General features: G+C 37.1%; 1 protein-coding gene across 3 annotated transcripts in view; it reads right to left on the bottom strand.

Moving 5' to 3' along the window:
* Positions 1-12,961, bottom strand: part of UBR2 (ubiquitin protein ligase E3 component n-recognin 2) — a 53,172-nt gene extending 40,211 nt beyond the window's left edge. For 2 of the 3 annotated variants that reach the window (XM_087717728.1, XM_087717726.1), the window contains exons 1-10: positions 12,691-12,961; positions 8,782-9,041; positions 7,802-7,880; positions 6,797-6,910; positions 4,465-4,595; positions 3,341-3,479; positions 2,586-2,648; positions 2,033-2,153; positions 1,141-1,248; positions 597-685 (exon numbers count right to left, since the gene is read on the bottom strand). In XM_087717728.1, coding sequence (XP_087573854.1) covers positions 597-685; positions 1,141-1,248; positions 2,033-2,153; positions 2,586-2,648; positions 3,341-3,479; positions 4,465-4,595; positions 6,797-6,910; positions 7,802-7,880; positions 8,782-9,041; positions 12,691-12,768 — 1,182 coding nt within the window. In that variant the 5' untranslated portion in view covers positions 12,769-12,961. The remainder of the gene's footprint in view (positions 1-596; positions 686-1,140; positions 1,249-2,032; positions 2,154-2,585; positions 2,649-3,340; positions 3,480-4,464; positions 4,596-6,796; positions 6,911-7,801; positions 7,881-8,781; positions 9,042-12,690) is intronic. The other variant, XM_087717725.1, reaches the window with a different exon arrangement.
* Positions 12,962-23,159: the final 10,198 nt, after the last annotated feature.

Here is a 23,159-nt window from a genome sequence, read left to right on the forward strand (position 1 = left end):
ATAAATCGCATAATAATTCAATCAACTAATGAAGTGCCACCTTTTTACATTGCATATCAAAAATGCCTCATCAAAATTGAATCTTCATTTATTCTACTAAATTAGGGGTATTCTATATCTTAGGAGGCAAGATATTCTAAAGGGAGAGATAGCTACTGAGAAGAACCACCATTTACTTCATCTGGGATAGTGATCCTTCAGAGACCACAAGGATGACCTCAAACTAGATGAGAAAACTATTCTATACACATTTGGGGGTAGAGTACTTTGAATCTGCTCTAGAGTCATATTTGTAATCATTGCAGTAATCACAACAGAGATGTAACACTAATTTATTTGTTACTTCTAGTTAGTGGATTGCTTCATTTGGAACTTGTGGAAAATTACAAGTCATTGTTGCAAGGGTGTCCTGATTCTAAAAGGCCCACAGCTGGCTTTTGCCTGCTGCTATAGCAGGTGCTGTAAGTCTTAAGGGACTCTCAAATCATGGATGATTTTCTATAGGGGGAGTGCAACTTCACCCAGAATCAAAGTTGGAACCGGAACCAAGCCATATCAATAATATTATAAAGAATTTACAATTGAAAATTACTCACTCTGGCAAACCGGAAAGCAAACAGTTTCTTGTATTTCAAATCCATAAGTAGGCTACTCATGAATAACTGATGATACACACTTCTAGCTCCTGGGGGCGAAGAAGGGAAGTGTCAGGGGGAAAAATACATTTTAAATATCAACTTACATGAGAACAGTGTATTAGAAAATAATAGTAAATCCTAAATAACACTAAATATTTACAAATTCTAAGACAAAAGATGCTGTTTTATCAGAGTGAACTTCAAACTATGCTCCCAAACCCCGATCAGAAACAAATCAACACTGTAAAGTTAGTTCTACTAATTATAAGAGGATTGCAGTATAATCTATGCATGTTTATTAGGGAACAGGTATTGAAACTGTTAATAGAAATCTTGTGAAGAGAATGCTTAAAAATAGCCTGATAGTTGGCAAGTAGCAAAAACACATATTCTTTGCTCATGCAGGAAAATGGCCAAAGAAGCAAGCACTGCATAACAGGCTACGTAAAATGTAACAATACTTCGCGATATATACATTTTTAAAAAAGAAAAAATAATTCACCTTTCCAAAGTTTAGAATCAGAAAGCATCAATTTATCAACAAGGGAAGAATTTTCTCCTTCTGGTCCTTCTTGTAAACCAACTTGGCACAATATTCTGCGAAGACCATCTAATTAAAAAGGAGAGAAGAGTCAAAAGGGGGTATTGGTCTGCTTCCATAATCAAGTTTCACTAACATTTAATTCTGTTATACTTATCACTTAATCACTAATATTTAGAATCTTAGCACTGGAAGTATTTACATTGCCTATTTAAATTAAAACTATCAATATATAATAGTAATTACATGTCTTCAAGTTTCTAAGAGTTTAAAAAAGCATAGCAAAGGCTTCCATCTCAAAAGTAGAAAATGGGGCTTGCAACAGAATTTTCAAAGTGAAATACTACTAAATTTGTTTTTAGATTACAAGGCTGAAATGGAGAGATCAGCTGCCTTCCGACTGCTGTTGAACTATTTGCTGACTTCCCTTATATGTCAAATAGCAAAAAAGGGACAGAGTTTCTCCACACATAATATAAACAATAGAAGTCAAGTCAAGTCAACCATTTCTGATTTGGTATGAATGAGGCACAATTGTGCCTTTAACATTTTCCTTCTGCAAGATGATTTTGAACACCAAATAGTCAAGAAAGAATACCCTCCACAATAAAATTTCAATGCAAAATATTATTGCAGCTTCTTTTAGAAAAATAATGTTAAGAAATCCAATTATATACTTCTAATTTAAAGTATTTTCGCTTCTATAATTTTGAGTAAAAAAATCTGTAATTAATTAGAACATTTTGTTTATATTTATCCTTATTTTTCAGTATTCAGAAAATATTTTCAAGTTTTTCATTCATATACATTTTACCTCAGATCTTTTTTTAAGATCATATTTTAACTGCAGTACCTGAATATCCGATAATGTTACTCAGCCAAGTGAGAAGTTTCAGACCAAAGCTTTGATGGGCAACAATAGATGAACGCATAACTTGAACCTTTAATGGCCGAGTCTGGCGAGTAGTACTTCTCTTAAGATGAGTAAAGAAGAAGGGAGCAGAAGTCAAATGTTTCATTAAAACAAAGCCTTGTCTAAAATGTATTCACTTAAACATTAAAAAACTTAAGGAAAATATTATTTGCAAGGTGTAATTTTTAATACAAGATGCCAGCAATTTTAATTCAGTAAGTTCTTTTGAATTGAATTATCTTACAAACTGATAAAACAATAGCATCATATGTCAATTTAATTTCTTATATCATTTTATTCCTATATACTTAATTAGAAAAGGACCAATCAAACATATTTCATTCCTGTTTGCCTGTATAGTTTTTGTCTTTCCAATATTGAATAATTATTTTCTTCTTTGCAACTTTAAACATGCATAGGCTACAATTGTGAGATGGTAATACTGAAGCAATACTTCATTATTAAGTAAGGAAAGTTAAATCATGTAACTTACCACTATCACAGATTTAGCTTGGTCACAATACTGAAAATCTCCATAGCGAACTGATCTGCGTCCCTATTAAACAATCACATGGCAATTAACAATTCATTCCAAGGTAATTCAAACTTTATAATAGGTATTAGTTGACCTAAGTTCAGAATCTTTCTTGCAAACTATCATTAAAGACTATTAATAATTACACATCATTTTTCACACAAGTCTTCTATGCAAGAGAAAGAAGGTAATCCAGAAAGGTAAAGCATTACTATGGAGAGAAAAAGCTTCAGTACCAACTATTTAATTCTACATCAATTTTCAACTTCCATATAATCTCTAAAAATGACATGAAATTGACACTGCCTGGCAGAAGTTGACTGGGAAGCTTGCAGTCTGTGCTCATGTGAACCCAGGTCATTGGAACTATTGTATAAATTTATGCCAGTTGCCAAGTGCCCAAATCAGATCACATGACTGTGGGGATGCTGCAATGATGCAAAAATTTCTCTGACTGGGAAAGCACTCAGTAAAACTCCTCCAGGTTGTACAGTATATTCTGTACTGTACAAGAGACAGGGTGAGACTCTGCATTGTTTAATTTTTTTATTAATGGGACATTAATAAAAATACTCAAGCACTGAACCATTGTTCTGGAAATTGTAACACTCCCATATTCTTCTAGTTTTCTTTAATCAATACCAAGGAACTTATAACATAAAGATTAATACATTTCTAAGTAAAAACTTAATAAGCTTAAATAAATTACGTACATCTCTATCCACAGTTGTTGCAAATCCAATGGCCTCCTTCTGCGTGCAATTGACTGCTTTTTGAAGTGTATAAATAACTTGCTCATATGTGTGGACTTCATCATTAAAAAGCATGCAGTAATAAGTATCATTTTTCTTGCTGTAAAGACAGTATCACAAACCATATATTCAGTCATTTCAATCAGTTAAATTATTTTTGGCATAATTTTTCCAGTATTTATTGCAATCTCTGTACTGTACAGAAAGTATGCAATAAGAACAAGTACAACTTGTTGATTAAAGACAACAGTTAAAAGCTTTTTATTATTAATTTAATACAGCAATACCAATAAAACACCCATTACAAATTGCATTGGCTTTTTATCTGGACAAATCTATTTGCTATTCATGTGTTTCTGCATTTCATTTACTGTTAGCTGTCTTCAGTGTTCAATCTGAAGAAGAATAAAATACTGACAAAAGTGAAAATGTAGGTTTGAGTAGAGACTAAATTTTCCTACCAACAATAAAGCAGTGCTATGGTTTTCTTCGTCTGGTTTTTTTTTCACTGTTTAGGCTACCCTACAGCCAAGGAAGCTTGGGTGGTCTCCCATCAAATTACTAGCTAATCCCAATTCTGACTTTTAAGCCTAGATAAAGCCAGCCTGATTCTGCTATATGTTGATAGTATAAAATATAATTCTAAATTTGGGAAGACTCAAGGGTAAATTCTTGAAAAACAACAGAGCTGATAAATCCTGGACACTGGCAGGTAAAGGGACTGCTGGTAATTAGGGAGCAATAATAGTAAAGGCATTGAAACAGTGCCAGGTCATGAATATTGCTATCAAATGCAGACTCTAGCTGAAAAGACCTTCTTAGAATTTGATTTGGTTTCCTGTGTGTATGGACAGTCACTCAGGAAATCTTTTATGATGACGTAAGAAGCTGAATTTATAATTCTGAGGTAAGTTCTTTGTGGTACTACTGCCTCAACTGCCATCCATGAAGGCACAACAATTCAAGTCACTTTTTTACAAATAACTCCTGTATAATGCATTTTTCTTTTACTATTTAAAAGGACAATCATAATAATGTTTTAGTAAAACTAGGAATCGAATGCTGGAATTTGGTTTCCTACTTACGCCGTTTCTAAACCTGGTGGCAGCTCGTTTTCCTTTTCCCATGTTAATATATCTACAGCATACTGAAACACGCCTGCAAAAATACCATATGCTTTCCTTATCATATCTTCTGGCAAGCGCACAACAGGATCCTAAAATAAAAACAGTGAAAATATTATTATACCAAGAAATTTTCTTCGTTTTTTTCTACCATGATATTGTACAGGAATTATCTTTGGAGACTTATTAATACACAAATGAATTTGAATATTTCATTTCATGGTTTTCTCAATATTTATGTAACATTCACTATGCTTTCTTTATTCCTTTTCTATCTTACAGAATCAAATAAGATATAAAAGGATACAGATATATGTTAATAACAAGATTTAGATAAACAGATAAAAAATAGGTAAGAGAAAGAAAGGAAACACAACTATTACCTTAGGCAAAATTAAACAGCTCTGGTACTATTTTTATGATTCATAATAATCAATGTGTATTTCCAGATGTTTCAGGCTAAACTAACTGGAATTTTTGAAATTAGGATATTTTTTCCCATAGGTATGAAAACATAGTGGTGGCATGCTATGTAAGAATCTTACAAACATTTCCCTTGGTCTTTCTCTACCTGCTATTAATTCATGGGTGTCAAACTTGATTGCATCATGTGACGTATCGTGACTTTTTTGCCTTTGCAGAGCTGGGATGGGAGTGGCCTGACCATGACACATCCAGCCCATGGGCCACCAGTTTGACAGGCCTGTGTTAATTGGATACTCTTACCAAGACAGAATTATTATGAATCGTTTCCACAAAAGGAGAATCTGTTGAAATTAAAAATCCAAAAATCAAGAATATCTCCTGAGGATTCAAAGTAAACTTAGACATCTCTGAAGGAGCAGTGACAGAATTGTGGAGATTGATGATCAGACAGGAGTTGCAAAATTTCAAACAAACTCACAGCCTACATAGGCATAATGTTCATCAAGCTTCTTTTGTTAATCCTTTTAGAAATTTGCTTAACTGCTTTTCAACTATTAGAAGTAACCCTTGGATTTACAGGTTTTATAACCCTGGGTGAGTTTACTTCAATCCTTAATGAAAGAAGTTTTAAATACAAGTTTAAAACTTAAACTTGTTTTTTAGAATAAACAATAAAAGGGTTATTCTGGAAAATTGGAATTAGATTTTGAAATTAATTATAAGAATCCTTCCTGTGGAAAAATGCTTTTGTTTTGAATTTTTAAACAAAACGTAACAGGATAGGACTTGGAAAATTGGATACAAAGAGAACTAAAGATTAGTTCTTTGTACTTTTCAATTAAATGAGAAGTCTAGTTAAATTTGACTTACTAATACAGACTGGAAATACTTTAACACTAGACATATTGAAGAATATTTGTGAACCATGGACTTTAAGAGTAAATCTTAACTTTAAGAGCGTCTACCATGTTAGAGACTGTTTTTAAAATATGCTATAGAAGATGAACAAGTTTTACTGGATTAGGGTGCAACTGAGCAGAACAAGTGGATTCAAAATGATAGGCTACAAGAATGGTACAGAAAAGGATTCTACACTGAGTATATATATTAAACTGGTTGATATATTAATAATTTAAAAAAATATACAAATGGCAAATCAAGAGTGGCCTGGATAGCTTTCCTATATTGGATTTACAAAATAAACTTGTTAAAATTTTGAAGGATTTTACAAAGAAAAAAATGAAAAGAAATCAAGTTCTATGAAATTATTTGAAGAGATTATGGATAAAATTATTAAAAGTAAAAAGGCAGGAATGTAATGTCGATGTATTTGATCAAGGTTAAAATAGGTATTTTCTCTGGTATCCATTACTGGACTTTGTCTGACTCCAGAAATGAAATGATGAGATTTTATTGATTTGTTTATAGATAAGAGATGGGATATGGGGAAAAAAAATCATTTGTTATATTTTAAGAGAAGATGATAAGTTACTAAAATTGTTTACATTTATGATAAAGGGGAAAGTCATTTATTTGCATATCTTTTCTTTTACTCTACTATAATCTTATTTTTTTCTTTCCTATTTTCCTTTTTATTTTTTATTTTCTGTACAGTTTTAATTTTTTTCTTTTTAAGTTTGTAAAAGTTTTTTAATTGAAATGTTTAATAAAATTATTATTAAAAAGTCCTCCCAAAAAAACCCCAAAAATCTCTTGAATAAAATTATTTGTCCATACAAGATTGAGCAAGAAAATTCTATGACAAGTAAGCCAAGGTAGTATACTCTAAAATTTTATTCTCTATCTTCTTAATTCCACACAACATCTTAGCATCACGTACTGTAATTTAGATGACACATCTTGTTACCTCATCTTCCTCTGTTTCTGAAGTACTGTGTTCATGCTTCTGGCAGTAAGACCCTTCTTTCCAAGCTTCAGTGTCACCACAGTCACAGAACCCACCTCCACCTGAAGTTGTCATCTAAAGTATTATTTAAAATGTGCAAGAATGGAAAAACACAAATAAACATTGGTTTGGAAATTAATAACTGTTTACAGTTCCTTAGCCCTATCATTCCCTAGGAAAGAATTACAAGATAACTGCTGTGTGGCATTTTAGAATCCAAGCTTAAATTCATGGAGCAGAAGTTGAACATTAATGTTATGGGAATGAGGGGGAGGGGATTTTTTTCTACCCATTTTCTTCACAATAACGGTTGTTCTTAACTTGACTTACGACCACAATTGGGGCCAGAATTTCAATTGCTAAGCAAGGCAGTATTCATTCTCACCCAATTTCTAGTTATTTTATATGCTTAAATTATGAATTATGATACAATAGCTGGACAAATGATTTGTTGGAGGACTGTTTTAGTCACACAGTATCGCAAGTTAAATGCCACTTCTTGAAACACTGTGGCAGCAGTGTCCTCCAGAAAGTTCTGCTGAGTTATTTAAGGGGCCTTCTCAAGTCATCTGTAGATTCCAGAAGACATTTTTTCCACAACTGACAGCAAAGCAAATCAGAAGTGCTCATAGAAATGTCTTCAGTATATGAGCATTATATGCAGATGAGCTCAGAAGGGCTTTGACAGATGTGCAGAATTTAAATCTGAAGTACAAAAGGGGTTTTCAGATCTGGCAGGGGCACCCTCATTAAACCTGTCAGTTACTCTTTAAAAGAATACCACCTTTCCCATGCCTTGCAAGTAGCAACAGCTTATTTAAAAAGCAGCTTATGGTACAGTAAAGTTGTCATGAAAGATGCTTGCACTCTTCAGACCCAAGTACTATACACTTCTAGTTTTCAAAATGGCCTCAGTGAGTCACAAGTTAAAAAAAAATCACTAAAGTAATAGAAAAACTTACTAACCCTATATCGATGCTCCCTGTGAACACTTCCCAGAAAGCATTCCATGCATAATACACAAGTTGAATCAACTGCACAGTCTCTGATGGAGGAAAAAAGAAAAGGAAATGCACAGAAATACTTCAAATGCTCAAGAAAGTAAATACAATTCAGGCAATTCTATATTCATGGAAATCCTGTTCATTAGCTAAAGGTAACAAAATGGGATTAAAGAAAAAAAAATGAGAGGGGATTAGACATACTGAATGTATATTTGCACCAATTATTTTTGTCCTTCAGTCATTTCTAAGAATAAGCAGCAGTACTTTTTAACTACCGTATTTTAAGATGCACCTTTTCCCCCTCTAAAAGAGCGTGGAAATGTTAGTGCATCTTATACACAGAATATAGCTATTTTTGACGACCTGAAGCAGCAGCCCCACAACCCATTTTTGTGAAAAATGAGCAAAAAATCAACCGTTTTTCACAAAAATGGAGGCATTCTCCCTTTCTTCCAGCCCCCACGAGCACTCTGCAGGTTTCAGCAAGGTTGAGGCTGGGACATTTTTTGCAAAAACTGAGGCGTTTTCCCTTCCTCCAGTCCCCAGGAGCACTCTGCAGGCTTCAGCAGGGCTGGGGTAATGGGAAATGGCCCCATTTTTGCGAAAAACAGATGAAAACAGGGCGCTTGTGCCTTCCCCCAGCCCTGCTGAAGGCTGCAGAGTGCTCTTGGGTGCTGGGGAGGACAAAAACGTTTTTTTCTTACTCACCTCTTCAAAAACTTGGTGCGTTTTATACACCATTGCGTCTTATAGTCCAAAAACACGGTATTTATGTCATGAAATTATGAAAAAAGCTGGTAACTTGTGAAATAGACAATACTTTAGATAATAACAAATTATTTTAAAAACATAAAACATTATTACAAATTTATGACCAAAACTGAGCCCAACATTTTTATGCTAATTTGCAAGGACAGTTTAAAATAAATGATTAGCAGTTACCTGCAAGAATAAGTAGGTTCTCCAACTTTAAAAACCCGGCCACAAAGATGTGAAGGTTTGTTTGCTTGCTCAAGTTTTTGAAAGCCATAAGTAGGATCTTCACCACAAAGATACCATTCCATTGGGCCCAGAAGAACATGTTGTGCAAGCATATCTTCTCTTTCAGGAGCTGGATTGGGACCCCTGCAGTAAATTTGGGGCACATAATAGGCTAGGTGCTTGTATATTTCTTTAGGAAGATCAGATGCTTGTAGCCAGTTCTTCAAAAAAAAAAAGGTAAAAAATATATAATTAAAATAAGATACAGCTACCCAAAAAATTTAATAATAAAAGCTACTGATGGATTGTAAAACCTTAAACTCAATATTAGAGCTGACTCTAATGCCCGAAATTCACAAGAATATTTTGAACATACTGAAGTGCTCAGTACACCCATAAGTTGATATCACATCACCTATGTACATTCTTGTATTTCAAGAATGTCAAAGAAATTGTGTGTTTACCTTAAATTGTATACATTGCATAAATGTTTAAAAGCAGAAATCTAAAGCAAAAGGAATCCAGACTTGGTTTTTTTATTCTTCCTAAGGATGAGGGGTGGGTGTACGCATGCATGGGGGCTGGGCAGCATGCAAGGGGGCAGCACAAACATTGCATTTTGGGGGTTCGGGTGTGCGCATACACATTTGTTTGCACCTGCGCTTTGGGCACTCAGTCCGGAAAAGGTTAGCCACCACTGGTTGAACAGGGAGCTGGACTAGAAGACCTCCAAGTCCCTTTCCAGCTCATTCATTCTATTCTTTCTATGCTAATAAAATAAAATAGTAAACCTTGCCTATGTTTCTGCTTGTGAGCTACTACAGTGAAATCCAAAAATCCAAAGGGAAACAGGATAAAGCACCAAGTTATAGAATATCATGATAAAGCACAAAATAATGCTACTGTCACTCCTTGATCTTTTAGTAGCATAACATTGCAACTTTTGTATAATTGAGATAATCAAGGATGAATTAAAGTGACCTACATTCATAAAACAACTGCTGATATTTCAATCTATGTACATTTATTACAATCTCATTCTATCTAATTATAGAACATGATTTTCCAATATACTAATTTATGTCTGGTAGTTTATTTTGACTATTTTTTATTTATGTACACAGCTCTCCTCTACTATGTTTTGCTAAATTCAGATTCTCTGAATTTATATAACTCTGAACAAACTGGAACCAAATGCCTCAATAAGTAAATTATGAGGTGACCAAGACAGAATTTACCAACTCTTGATTATTTTAAACATATAAATCTTCTTGACTACTTATAGTTTAAAAGACTGATATAAAAATAATATCCCATCACATAGGACAATTCTCAATCTATTTACATATTAACAAATTAAGGGAGGGCAGAATTTTATTTATTTGCCCATACTTTATAGCAATAGAGGTAGATCTTCACTTACAACAGTTCGTTTAGTGACTGTTCAAAGTTACAATGGCACTGAAAAAAGTGACATGATCATTTCTCACACTTACAACCTTTGTATTATCCCCATGATCATGTTAGCAAAATTCAGATGTTTGGCAACTGGTTCCTACTTATGTCCGTTGCTGTGTCCCAAGGCCATGGAATCACCTTTTGCAACTTTTTGACTAGTAAAAACAATGGGGAAGCCAGAGTCACTTAACAACCAGGTTACTAACTTAACAACTGCAGTGATTCACTTAACCACTATGGCAAGATAGGCCGTAAAATGGAGCAAAACTCACTTAACAACACAACCTTTTGGCTCAACTGTGGTCATAAGTCAAGGACTACCTGTATTTAAGAGATGAGTGATCTTGGAGCAATCATCCTTCAATAATGAGCAAACGGTAAATTTGTAATTGGCATTTAACTATCTGATCTGCCCTTTAGAGCTGGTCACAAACAAAGATAAGCCAAATGACCAGCATTGGCACTGTTATAAAAGAAGATTGTGTTCTGGTTATTCAAAACAAAAGAGGTTATTCAATCTGCCACTAGACAGTGTTATGGATATGTGTTACATCAGCATTCCCAAACTGACACTTTCTATATGAATTGGGGCTACAATCCTACAATATAGACATGGGTTATATTCACTGGAATATATCTGGTGAACAGCCAATTTCTAACATTTCCTCAAATGGTTTCAAATAAAAAGTATCACACCACTAAATACTTAACATTTTGAAGCAAATTGAAATAATCTGTCTTTGAAAATGGTAAGTAGGGTGTCATTTATTTAAAAAAATCTAATTAAATTTTAATCTTTAAATTATAATGCTTATTATTTTCTATAACACATGAATATAGCAAATTTGCAGAATCTGTTTACAGAATGATCTATATAATTAATTGTGGAATATAATTAATTATATTAATTAAGTATAAATGTTGTTCAAATAAATCAAATTCTACTGTGGGAAAATGAAAACATGACATAAGACTTGAAGTAGGCTAAATGGAACTCACTTCAAATCATTTTTGGTTCCCGCTCTGTTTCCTAGAGCCACATATACCAAGATCACAAAACAATTATGTTAAAAGATTATTTCTCTTTGCATCCATATTTACTGTCATCAGTTGTACTAATATTATAGGGTGGGGTGTTTTTCGTGGGGGGGGGGGAATCTTGACAAGCAACTGTAGTCTGCTGCCACTCCAAAATAAAGCATGCATAAGTGCACCAGTGTGCCTAACGTACCTGTCCTAATGTCCCCATTTATTTGTACCCATTTCCTGTGTTCTTAGTCATGTTTATTCTTATTCCTTGTACATGAATGACAAACTAACTAAATAAATAAATTCTCTGCTTCAATCCTTGTAGGCAACAACCTATGTTTACCAATTCATTGACAGGGCTCATTTCTCAGTCAATTCTTGAACCCAGCAGCACAGTATATTCTAAGTAGAATATACATAGGATAGACTGAGCACTCCCTAGGTTCATCAAATTCTTTTTATTTTTTTGCGCCTCCCTAGTGGAACAATGCTAAGGACTCGAAACCTTCTCCCTCCATCCTCCAAACTTTCCTAACCAATTTTGCCTTCTCATTCTCTTCCCAAAGGGAAGTCACCGCTTCTCTTCCTTTTGATGGTTAGAAATGCATCTCTCATTTCTGCCACCTATCTACTGAATCTCTTTCTCATTGCTGAGCTGTTCACACTTAGAAGCCGCCTGGATCTCACCTCTCCAGGAAAGACTCCCCCACCATCTCCTTCCCTCCACCCGCCTATTTAGAATAAACTAATAGAGTTGGAAGGGACCTTGGAGGTCTTCTAGTCCAACCTCCTGCCTAGGCAGGAAATCCTACATCACTTCAGACAAATGGTTATCCAACATCTTAAAAACTTCCAGTGTTGGAACATTCACAACTTCTGGAGGCAAAGTTATTTCACTGATTAATTGTTCTGACTGTCAGGAAATTTCTCCTCAGTTCTAAGTTGCTTCTCTCCTTGATCAGTTTCCACCCATTGCTTCTTGTCCTGCCCTCAGGTGCTTTGGAGAATAGCTTGACTCTTCTTTGTGGCAGCCCCTGAGATATCGGAACACTGCTATCATGTCTCCCCTAATCCTTCTTTTCATTAAACTAGACATACCCCGTTCCTGCAAACATTCCTCATAGGTTTTAGCCTCCAGTCCCCTAATCATCTTTGTTGCTCTTCTCTGCACTCTTTCTAGAGTCTCCACATTTGTTCTAACCACAGGCCCGAAAGCCCAACTGCTTTCGGCGCTCCTCTACCATCATTTGTCTCAACCCAGAGCCGACGCCACCTGCCTAGCGTCTCCGTCCGGTTTTTTCGCTTCGCCCGCTCCGCGTCGCTTGGAGCCCCCCCCCGGCAGAGGAAGGTTCCGCCCGCCGTTTTTCTGGAGAGGGGCCTTACCAGAGCAATCTCCTCGGAGGAACATTCCAGCAAGCTTCTGTCGAGGGCCTGCACTTCTGTCTCCATGTCAGACGCCATCTTCTTCTCCCCCCCCCCCCTCCCCTTTCCACCTCCGTCGCCAAGTAAGTGACACCCGGAACCGGCCCTTGCCAGCCCCTCTATAAAGGAGAACCCGTTTCCGTTTAGCTCTCCCACTCCAATCCCGTTCCTACTCAAACGCCCTCCAGCTCGGGGAATCACCCTGTTCCTAGTGTCGCCTCCCTGCCGGAAGGGAATCCATTTTAGGATCGCGCGGGGCACTTCGGGAGATGTAGTTGCTCTGACGAAAAGGGAGGTACACGGCTATTGGAGAAGGCCTGCCAAACTCCGGACAAACCGCGGCTTTTGTGTGCTGACATCTGAACGCTGTCCGGATTTTCGCAGCCCGCGGTTCGGCAGTGCAAGATGAAAGCTGCCCTGTCATTCAGTGAGGTGACGTCTTCCCACTTTCAACCGCTCCAGTATAACAGGGGTCTCCAACCTTGGCCACTTTAAGCCTGGAGGACTCCAACTCCCAGCAAAGCTTGCTGGGAAATTCTGGGAGTTGAAGTCCTCCAGGCTTAAAGTGGCCAAGGTTGGAGACCCTGCTGGGTAGCCCAGATGTCAAATTGCCTTATGCAAATAGTGCTGTTCCACCTCACACAGCTCCCACTTCGGAGCGGCTTCCAAAGCTTACTGTCCTCGTTTCTCAAACAGAATAGTATATTTGAGAATAATAAATGGAAGTGCCTTTGCATGTGTCTAAAATGGGAAACTTAAGTTCTGCTACTTTTTATTATTTATTTTTATTTATTTTATTTAGTTTGTCAAATATGTAAAAGATAACAGGTATAAGTATAAACATAAATACGAACACAGAAAATGGGTATGAATAAATGGAGACAATAGGACAGGGACGATAGGCATGCTGGTGCGCTTATGCATGCCTCTTGGGAATGGGGTGAGGTCAACAATAGGCAGTCTTAGGTTAAAATCATGGGGGTTTGGGGATGTAGCAGGCATTGACTACTCTTGCTGAATATTTTATATCACTAAAATATTACTCAAGAGCATATGGCACTTCTAGTACACATGGCCAATTATTCAGCACCCCCTTTTTTCATGATGTTCTATTTCATTACAAGTTGATATACTAGATCTATTTGGAGCTCTTTGCCCCTTAGTCTTTTTCTTCTTTGCCTTCTTGCGTATCACCAATTTTTGCAAACTTATTACATATGAAAATAGCAGTTTGCTATTTTATCCTGTAGAGGGCAGCAGGGTACAAGTATTTTAGGTAGGCACATGCAGAATTACATAAGCATCACATATTGCTGTGTATTATGGCCTACATGATTTACTTTTATGTATCTGTACTAAGGCAGAATATAAATAATGCAATGCTTATATAGGAATGATAGATCTCTAGGAGACTTTATTCATGTACATTTTTTCCTTCCAGGAAATTGCTGAAAGAATCTGTGTAAGATTAAAGGGTATTAAAAAGAACAGTGGCATAGTTGTGAGAGATTTCTACACTGTACCTCAAATATATTTCTAAATTAACTTTCCAAGTTCTCAGAAGTGCAGGATCACCTCAATTTGACTTCAGCTATCATGATTATCTGCTGGAAAGCTGAGTCACCTGTCCAACAGATTTCTCTTTTGCTAGCACTTGCATTTTGTTAAAAGGTTGAAGAAGAAACAAAAGAGATCCCCAGTCTGGCCCAACACTGAATAACATTGTGGAATTGACTGATGCAATGACAATGTCAATACCTGTGAAGAAAGCAGCTTGGGGAGAAGGGAAGAGCTGAGCATATATGCCTACATACCTTGAGCTTCGGGAAGGTAGACTGAGTAAAAGTTATAAATGTATCATGATGTAAAATGATAAAGACTAAACTAGTTGAAGAGAGGTGGAAGATCCTAAAAAATGAGATAGGAAAAATACAGGCAGGAACAATCCCTTAAAGGCCTTCAGGGTGGTGTAGTAGTTAACGCAGGGGTCCTAACCCCCATGAGACATACCACACGGGTTCACAGCGCACCAGAAACATGCATGCAAGCAAAGCCCCATCTGTGCACATGCAAAATCCAGGCAGTACACGAAACCAAGCCCCTCTCCCGGTCCATGGAAAAACCACCTTCCGTGGAACTGGTCCCTGCCACCCAAAAGGGTAGGGGCCACTAAGCTAAGGCATCAGGTTGCAAACTGGGAGACTGTAAATTCTAGTTCCATCTGAGGCGCAGAGAGTGATCTTGGGTTACTTAGTCACTTTCTCTCATCCTTAGGAAAGAGGCAATGGCAAATCTCTTCTGAAACACCCTACCAAGAAAACTGTAGGGACACGTCCTAGCACTTTCTGAGAATGAGGGAGGATTAAATGGAAGGGGAAAAAATGAACAAAGGGCCAGTTTGATATAATGATTAAAGGCATTAAGATAGAAACTAGACGACTATAAATTTTAATCCTGCCTTAGGCACAAAATGCAGCATTTGGAAGAATGAAAAAGCTTCCAAAACTCTTGCCATGATAACTGTGTAGACTTCTCCAGGCAGTAGTCAGGAGTCAAGATTGACTTGAAGGCACAATGTCTGTCCATCTGTCTGCTTGCCTATGAATGAACAAAAAGCTCAGTGGAAAAAGTATATATTAAAAAATGGAATTAGACTAATTTACTAAAATGGAATCCTAACTGGTAATTAAAAACTGTAAGGATGACCAGAAACCAAATGTTCAGAATGAGATTAAATACTAGCGAAGTATGTAAAGCAATTCAACAGAAGAGAAGCTCAGGTTTGAACTGGGAGTTCTTGATGCTGTCCGAGTTTGGTTGTTTGCTTGCAAACATTTCATTACCTGATAACATCATCAGTGCTAGTTTGTGTGGGGTTTGCTTCCTGTTTATTTACAGTAGCTTGCCCTGCCAGAGCTGGTGGGGGTATAGTTTTCTCCAGGGTAGTTCCTTGATTACAGTACTGTTTTCTTCTTCATTGGTTGTGTGCTATTCTGTGGGAAGTTATCATCCAGCCCTCTCCCAGAAAAATGAAATATCCTAGGAAATATTGAAAAGGCAGAATATTTCTCTGGATGTGAAAAGAAGCATGTTTTAAAAGACAGAATAGTTGCCTGTAGCTTCTTGCCCACCCCCACTTTGTCAATAGGCACATTAAGACTAGCCAGGCTAGCCCACTTTACATAATAAAGACTTCAGCAGCAGCTACAGAAAGGCATGATTGGCCTTTTACTCAGGTCTCCATATGGCATCTGAGAACTCATACCTGGATTCAGAAACAGTCTAGAAAGTAGCCCCCTGCATGGCACCATGGGAGTCTGACAACCAATCAGAATACATATCTTACACAGGAACAGGAAATAGAGAGGTGGGACTAAACAGGGTATAAAAAGCCTAGCAAGCCCCTTCCTCAGCCCTTTTATCTTCTTCTCCACCTACATCAAAGCATGTGATCACCTTTTCTGGTCAGGGCTCAAACCATGTGGCCCTGTCCAACAATAAACCATCTTTCCTGCTGCTGGGGAGAATGTGTTCCTTCTAAGTTTTGTATTGTCTCTTTTGAATAGTGTGTAAATGTAACTCATCTCTATCACTAGCACTGATGTTACCTAGTTGGTTAAGGAAACATTTGCAAGCAAGAAATTGAGCTCAGAGAGCACCAAAGACTCCATATTTGGAAAAATGTATGTCTAAAATAAAACTCAGGGAAACTATGAATCTGTTGCTCAATATAGGCCAGGAAATAATGACAACAATAAGGACATGGTGGAATTGCTTAACACTTTCTTTGTATCTGTTTTCTCCCAGAAAAGGGAAAAAGCCTTTTGTAACGTGACTGAGCAAAAGGGGGGGAAACAAAGCTCAGGGTTGATAAGAGTGTGGTAAGAACCTGCTACCATTTTGCAAGGCCAAATGATTTACTGTGTGAGATGAGTGGCTATAGAAATGTGATAACTAAGCAACTAGTCGTTATTTATATATTTATTAAATTTCTATAACTGATGGCAAGCAAGAAGAAACTGTGCAAACGCCCTCCTAGCCACAAGTGCCACTTGCTCATCAAGCAGGTGTTGAGTCACACTGGGTCTGTCTGAGGCAGTGCATCTCCATCCAGCATTAAAGATAGCATAGTCCTCGGACCAGTGAGGCCCAAAATCCAAAATGTCCAGATCAATGGTGGGATTCAAAATTTTTTACTACGGGTTCTGTGGATATGGCTTGGTGGGTGTGGCTTCATAGGTGGGTTTCTGCCAGTTCGCCCTGGATTGGATGAGCCGGTAGTGGCAGCGGCAGGAGGCTCCACCCACCCAGATGCTTCTGCACATGTGTCACGTGAGCATGTGAGCACGCCCACACATCGGTAGTAAAATAAATGGAAACCCACCAATGCGTAGCTTGGTGGACCTGGCTCTGTCAGTGTGGCAGGGGAAGGTTACTACAAAATCCCCATTCCATCCCAATCAACTAGGATTTGGGAGGCAGAGAATAGAAAAGGGCGAGGCCAGTCAGAGGTAGCATTTACCGGTTCTCTGACCTACTCAAAATTTTAGCTACAGTTCTCCAGAACTGGTCAGAACCTGCTGCATACCACCTCTGGTCCAGATGAACCCCTTTTTCCCATACAGACCTCCATTGCTTCTAACACTAGGAACCCCATGGAAACCACTGCAGATACAGAGTCTCTTCAGGTGTGAGACTCCTACTGGATCCAAAATTCCACCTTTCCTGAAAGGCTTCTAGGTTGCAGAGCCAATGATAGCATAGTATACAGTAGGTCCTCTCATTTATTTTGAGAGGGGCATGGAGAGAGAAGGAAAATTTCATAAAGTAAGTTGTACCAAGCTAAACTAGAGAAATTGCCTCATCTGTTATCATGACTAGAAGAGTTGATAATGCAAATGAAAGTAATAAAAGTGTTTTAAAAATTTCAATGTATAAAAGTGTTCTTTCCAAAGGTTGATTTTGCATAATCAGAAACTGAAATGGTCCCCAGACATTTCACTGTGCCAAGAATTAAAGCCTTTAATAATCTTATTAAATGTGGCCCATTTTATGGAGCATTACTATGTAAACATTATACATTATGTGTTATTACTATATATAATTGTTATAGGAAAATATGTGGAATTGGATAAAAAGTCTGAATGGGAATATAATAACATTTTCCAAATATCTGAAAAGGCTCTAATGACACAAAGACTTGCTTTCTGCTGCCCCAAAGAACAGCAAATGAATACATTAGAGAGATATGATACAATGTTTTACTAGATGTTGCTGAATGGAGTTCTCATAATCCTGACAGAAATTGTACTTTAGTACTAGTTTAAAATGACAGCTTCACTACACCAGATATACTCATTCCCAAATCACAGGTCTGCAAAAAAAAATTATTTTCGAGAGCTGTTTTGGTTATTCCACGTAATATTTATGTTTTTTGGTGTGCTGAATCTGAAAATGACCTCCATTTTGTCATAGGACATCACGTTTCCTGACAATTTAGGTAACTATGTTAAATAAAGCAATACCTCAAAAAAAATGGAAATAGACTTATAAAATTAAAGTTTTATTACAATATTTTCATGAAAATCCTTTTTTGAACTGAAATGAGCTCACCTACACACACTAAACTCGATTCTTCTTCCTTGTGAGGCTCCTCTTGGTGCATTTACACATTGTAATGCTCCATTTTCCCTGGTATCTCCTTTCCATCTCTTTAATGTCTTGGTGGAATCGTTCACCTTGTTCCTCACTCACAGCTCCCAAATTTTCAGGAAAGTAGTCAAGGTGGGACTGGAGGAAATGCACTTTCAAACTCATTAGGCAACCTAAAGCTTGAAATGCTTTCAGCATTCTTCCGACGATCTTTTTGTAGTGAGGATCTTTGTTACTGCCTAAAAATTTCTGTACGACTTCTTTAAATGCAATCCACCCTTCTTTTTGAGGATTCGTCGTGGTATTGGCAAACTCTTGCTCAACTATAAGCCTTCTAATGTCTGGTCTGACGAACACACCTTCCTTCAATTTTGCTTCCGACAGGCATGGAAACTTGGTGACCAAGTATTTGAAGCATTCTCCATCTCTGGGAAGTGATTTTACGAATTGCTTCATCAATCCCAATTTTATGTGGAGAGGTGGTAGGAGAACTTTATGGGAAGGTACCAAAGTTTCTCAGAGGACATTTTTTTCACCAACTGTTTCACCCTCAGCTGCCAACTCTTCTTGGTCCAGTGATTTTGTCGGTCTTGACTGTCCCATAGACACAGAAAACAAGAGTATTTGGTATACCCAGCTTGTTGCCCAAGCAGCATGCACAAGATCTTCAAGTCCCCACACATTTGCCAACCATAGTCTTCATATTTAAGTTTCCGAAGAACCAATTCCAAGTTCTCGTAGATTTCCTTCAAGTGTACGGTGACCTACAGATATGGAAGCGTAAAAACCGTTGTGGAGTAAAACTGCTTTGAGACTTCTTTTTGAAGAATCTATAAAAAGACGCCATTGCTCTGAATCATATTGGATTTTAAATTGACCCATCAGACCTTTGACATCGATGCAATAAACCAACTTGTCTTCCTGGGTGAAGTAAGGAATGAATTCCTTTTCACGATGTCTGAACCATGAAGATGACACTCCTGGCAACAATAAATTCCTGCTTTTCAGCCTTGATCCGAGTAACTCAGCAGCATCTTTGGGAAGATTCAAGTCTCTTACCAAATCATTCATCTCCTCCTGAGAAAACAATTTTGGTCTTGTATCATCTTCAAAGTCAGAACTTGATTCGTCATCTGGTTCAGGTATGACTTCACCTTCATCGGAGCTAGGTGTCTCTTCCAAGGGAGCAGGGGGCTTGGGTACTGGTATATCTGTGCCATGGGGGATGAGACGAATTGCTGAGTGAAGATTGGGGTATGAAATGGAATGCTTCCTTTTGGAATTAAACCCTTTCACATCGCATGAACAAAAGTAACAGTCATCACTATGGTTCTTTTGCTCTTGCCATACCATAGGAATCCCATAACGGAAAGATTTTTTCTTACCCTTGAACCAGTTTCGGAGGTTCTCAACACACCATTTGCATACTTTATGAGGCGCCCAAACTTTATCTTGATCTCCAATTTTTAGTCCAAAGTATGCAGAGTATACTTTTTTCACAAAGTCTGTAATATTCTGCTGTTGCTTCAACACTGCATATTCACCACTGATGAAACAGAAACTGGAGAATTAATACACTTTCGCGGAGCCATAACATAATGGTTGAAGAATGACGAGCTAACATGAATTGCGATGGAAAAGTGTGAACAGCCTAGAACCAAGAACCTGATGATGATTCGTGCACAAGTGTGGCTTGCAGGAGAGAGCAGCTCTGTGTCTGTACACGAGATGTCACAGTGCTGGCCACGCCCCCTGCACTGACCAGAGATGCTGCTATCTGCCCTGTGTCTCCCTCCCACTGGATTCTTCAGGAAAGATTAACCCCTTCTACCATTAGAAGCACAGACTTAAAACTTGCTTAGCTTATGTATATATTGCTGACCATCAGATTTACAGTGCTATATTTTTTTTACATAACTCGGACAAACCCTTTCAGGTTTTTTTGGCATTTTATATCTTAAATGCACTTATGTGAATTAATTAATAGTAATTTGGACTTTAAATTGTTTAAAAACCCATAATATAAAAAAATACCAAAATTTTAAAAAAATGATAAATTTGAAGACAATTTTGCATGTTGTATCAAATTATGATGTCTAGGAGTTTTTTCAATATTTTATTTGTTTTCAGCACACCAAAATATATGGAAATTAGATGAAAATAATCAAACAGCTTTTTAGTCGCAGACCTGTGTAATGTTTTAGTAGAATAACAAGGACAAACACACATACACACAGAGCCCAAAATAGACATGTTGATTAAAGAATTATTTTTATTAGGCTAGATCTCTGATAACAAAATGGACTATAATTTTCAGTTCTCCATAGATGAGGTAAAATAGTAAGCAAAGCAAAAGGAAAAGTACTATTGCCATTTACTTACTGGTAGCCTTCCTTAATCTAGTTCCCAAGAGAGATAATAGACCACAACTTTCATTCTTCCCACGCATCACATATACTGATTTGGGAGAAGGGGCTAATTGTACAAAAAGACCCTCAGAGCACAAAGATGTCTTCTGTGGTATCCTTCCACTTAAGCAATTGCAACTTTTCTCAAAACCAGTCAGCAACTATAGACAGCAATTATGCATGTCCCGGAAAAGATGCATTTGCTTTAAAGATTTGCGGGTTGATCCCATGTTTATTCCGACATGCACTCTGAAGCACTTTTTGGAACCAAATCCAAAACACTGCACAGTGGGGGCACTGGTGGTTATAGTCCAATATATCCATAGGGAATCAAGCTAAGTTACACTCTTAACTTAGAAATGTCAGAAGAGTTTTCAAATACTCAAATTATGTTCTGTCTAATCCACCATCTATAAAGCCTTTTATGGTACAGGTAGTCCTCAACTTACAACAGTTCACTTAGTGACAGTTCAAAGTTACATCACTGAAGAAAATTATGACCATTTTTCACATGACCTTTGCTCCCATGGTCATGTGGTTTACATTTGTATGCTTGACAGCTGACTCACATTTATGACAGTTGCAGTGTTCTGGGGTCATGTGATCACCTTTTGCAACTTCTGACAAGCAAAGTCAAAGGGGAAACCAGATTCACTTAACTGTGTTGCTAATTTAACAACTGCAGTGAATGACTTAGCAAGAAAAGTCATAAAATGGGGCAAAACTCACTTAACAAATTTCCCACTTAGCAACATAAATTTGGGGCTCAATTGTGGTCGTAAGTTGAAGACTACCTGTATAGGGTCTATTATAGGGACCATCTCTAGGTCATTGTCCCATAAATTCTAACAGGATTGGTGTATTCAAGTCCATCTAATAAACAATACCATCTTATTGGACCCATGAGGTGTGCATTCTGTGTCCTTTGGAATAGCAACAACTTCTGAAGTATGGTTAGCTCTAATTCTGCCGCCCTTCAAGATAGCTCTGAAGACCTCGCTGTTCCCCCCATGCTCCTGGCTAGGGAATGTTTTGCATTCACTGTTGAAAATATATATGTTATATGTGCTTTCAACCATTTTTCTTCGCCTGTTTTCTATTAGGAATTTTAGTGCATTCATTTTTAATCATTTGCTGTGTATCGTGGAACATAATAATGGAGTTGAGGCTTCCTTGCTTGCTTCTTACATTTTAGGATATGGCTCAAAGACTTTTAACTCAGTTTTTTTCCAATGTATTACAATGCAATTTTATGCATGCATGTCCAAATAGAAGACTGAAGACAGAGACAAGGGCAGTTTTTTCTTTCTTTCTTTCTTTCTTTCTTTCTTTCTTTCTTTCTTTCTTTCTTTCTTTTTCTTTCTTTTTCTTTCTTTCTTTCTTTCTCTCTCTTTCTCTTTCTCTCTCTCTCTCTCTCTCTCTCTTTCTTTCTTCCCAGTGAAGTAAAATGGCTGTGCACACATAAACATATGAAGACAGCTAGAAGCAGCTTATGAAGCAATGGTGCAAATCTTAAAAAAAAAAAAGGTCACAGCTCCTTTATTTATTCAAAAGTTGCTTTGGACACATTCCCCTGTATTACAAAACACTTTCTTATTCTATAGAATTTTGTATTACAAAACACTGTCTTATTCTATAGAAAATGCATCAATAGGCTCTTCAACAAACTCCAACATTAGTTAATATACTCTTCCTGTTATAAAGACTTCACAAACTCCAACATTAGTTAATATACTCTTCCTGTTATAAAGACTTCACACATCCGTTCTTTTAGCATCAGCCAAATGCTGCTGATGATTACTAGTACTATTTAATAGTACTAGTGCTATTTTGAATTTTTTTTATTTCACCACATCAGAAGCTCAGGATAGTCTGCTTGGCTTTTTCTAGTTTACCCTGCTAAAACAAAACCCTATCAGATGGGTTAGGCTGAGAGACAGTAATTAGTTTATAGTTATCTCAAAAGGTACAAGCCCCAGTTCTTAATTCGCCCAGTTTAATCCAACACACTAACTACTACTTTCCGCATCGAGTCCTGATGACTCAAACTAGTTATCAAAGCCTTCTGACCTTATTTTGGTCATATAAATCTAGAGGAGGTGGTTTACTGAGTCAATTCACTAACAATAGACATAGAGTTTAAAATATGTATCTATGCTGAAATACTTTACCCTCTTTTGCAACCACTTCCCTTGTGGGATGAAACGGTAAAGTTACATCAGAACATGTGCCCATTATATGAACATTATACACACATCCAGTTCTTTTTCTCCGCAGTATCTACTCCTCACAGTATCTACTCCAACAGTAGAAACCAATTACCTTGTATCTAGTTTTATTGTATAGGGAGCTTCAAACAGAATGGGAAAA

This window comes from Thamnophis sirtalis, unplaced genomic scaffold (assembly GCF_051295495.1).
Source record: "Thamnophis sirtalis isolate CommonGarterSnake01/CBP01778 unplaced genomic scaffold, rThaSir2_p1.2 scaffold_6, whole genome shotgun sequence".
NCBI lineage: Eukaryota > Metazoa > Chordata > Lepidosauria > Squamata > Natricidae > Thamnophis > Thamnophis sirtalis.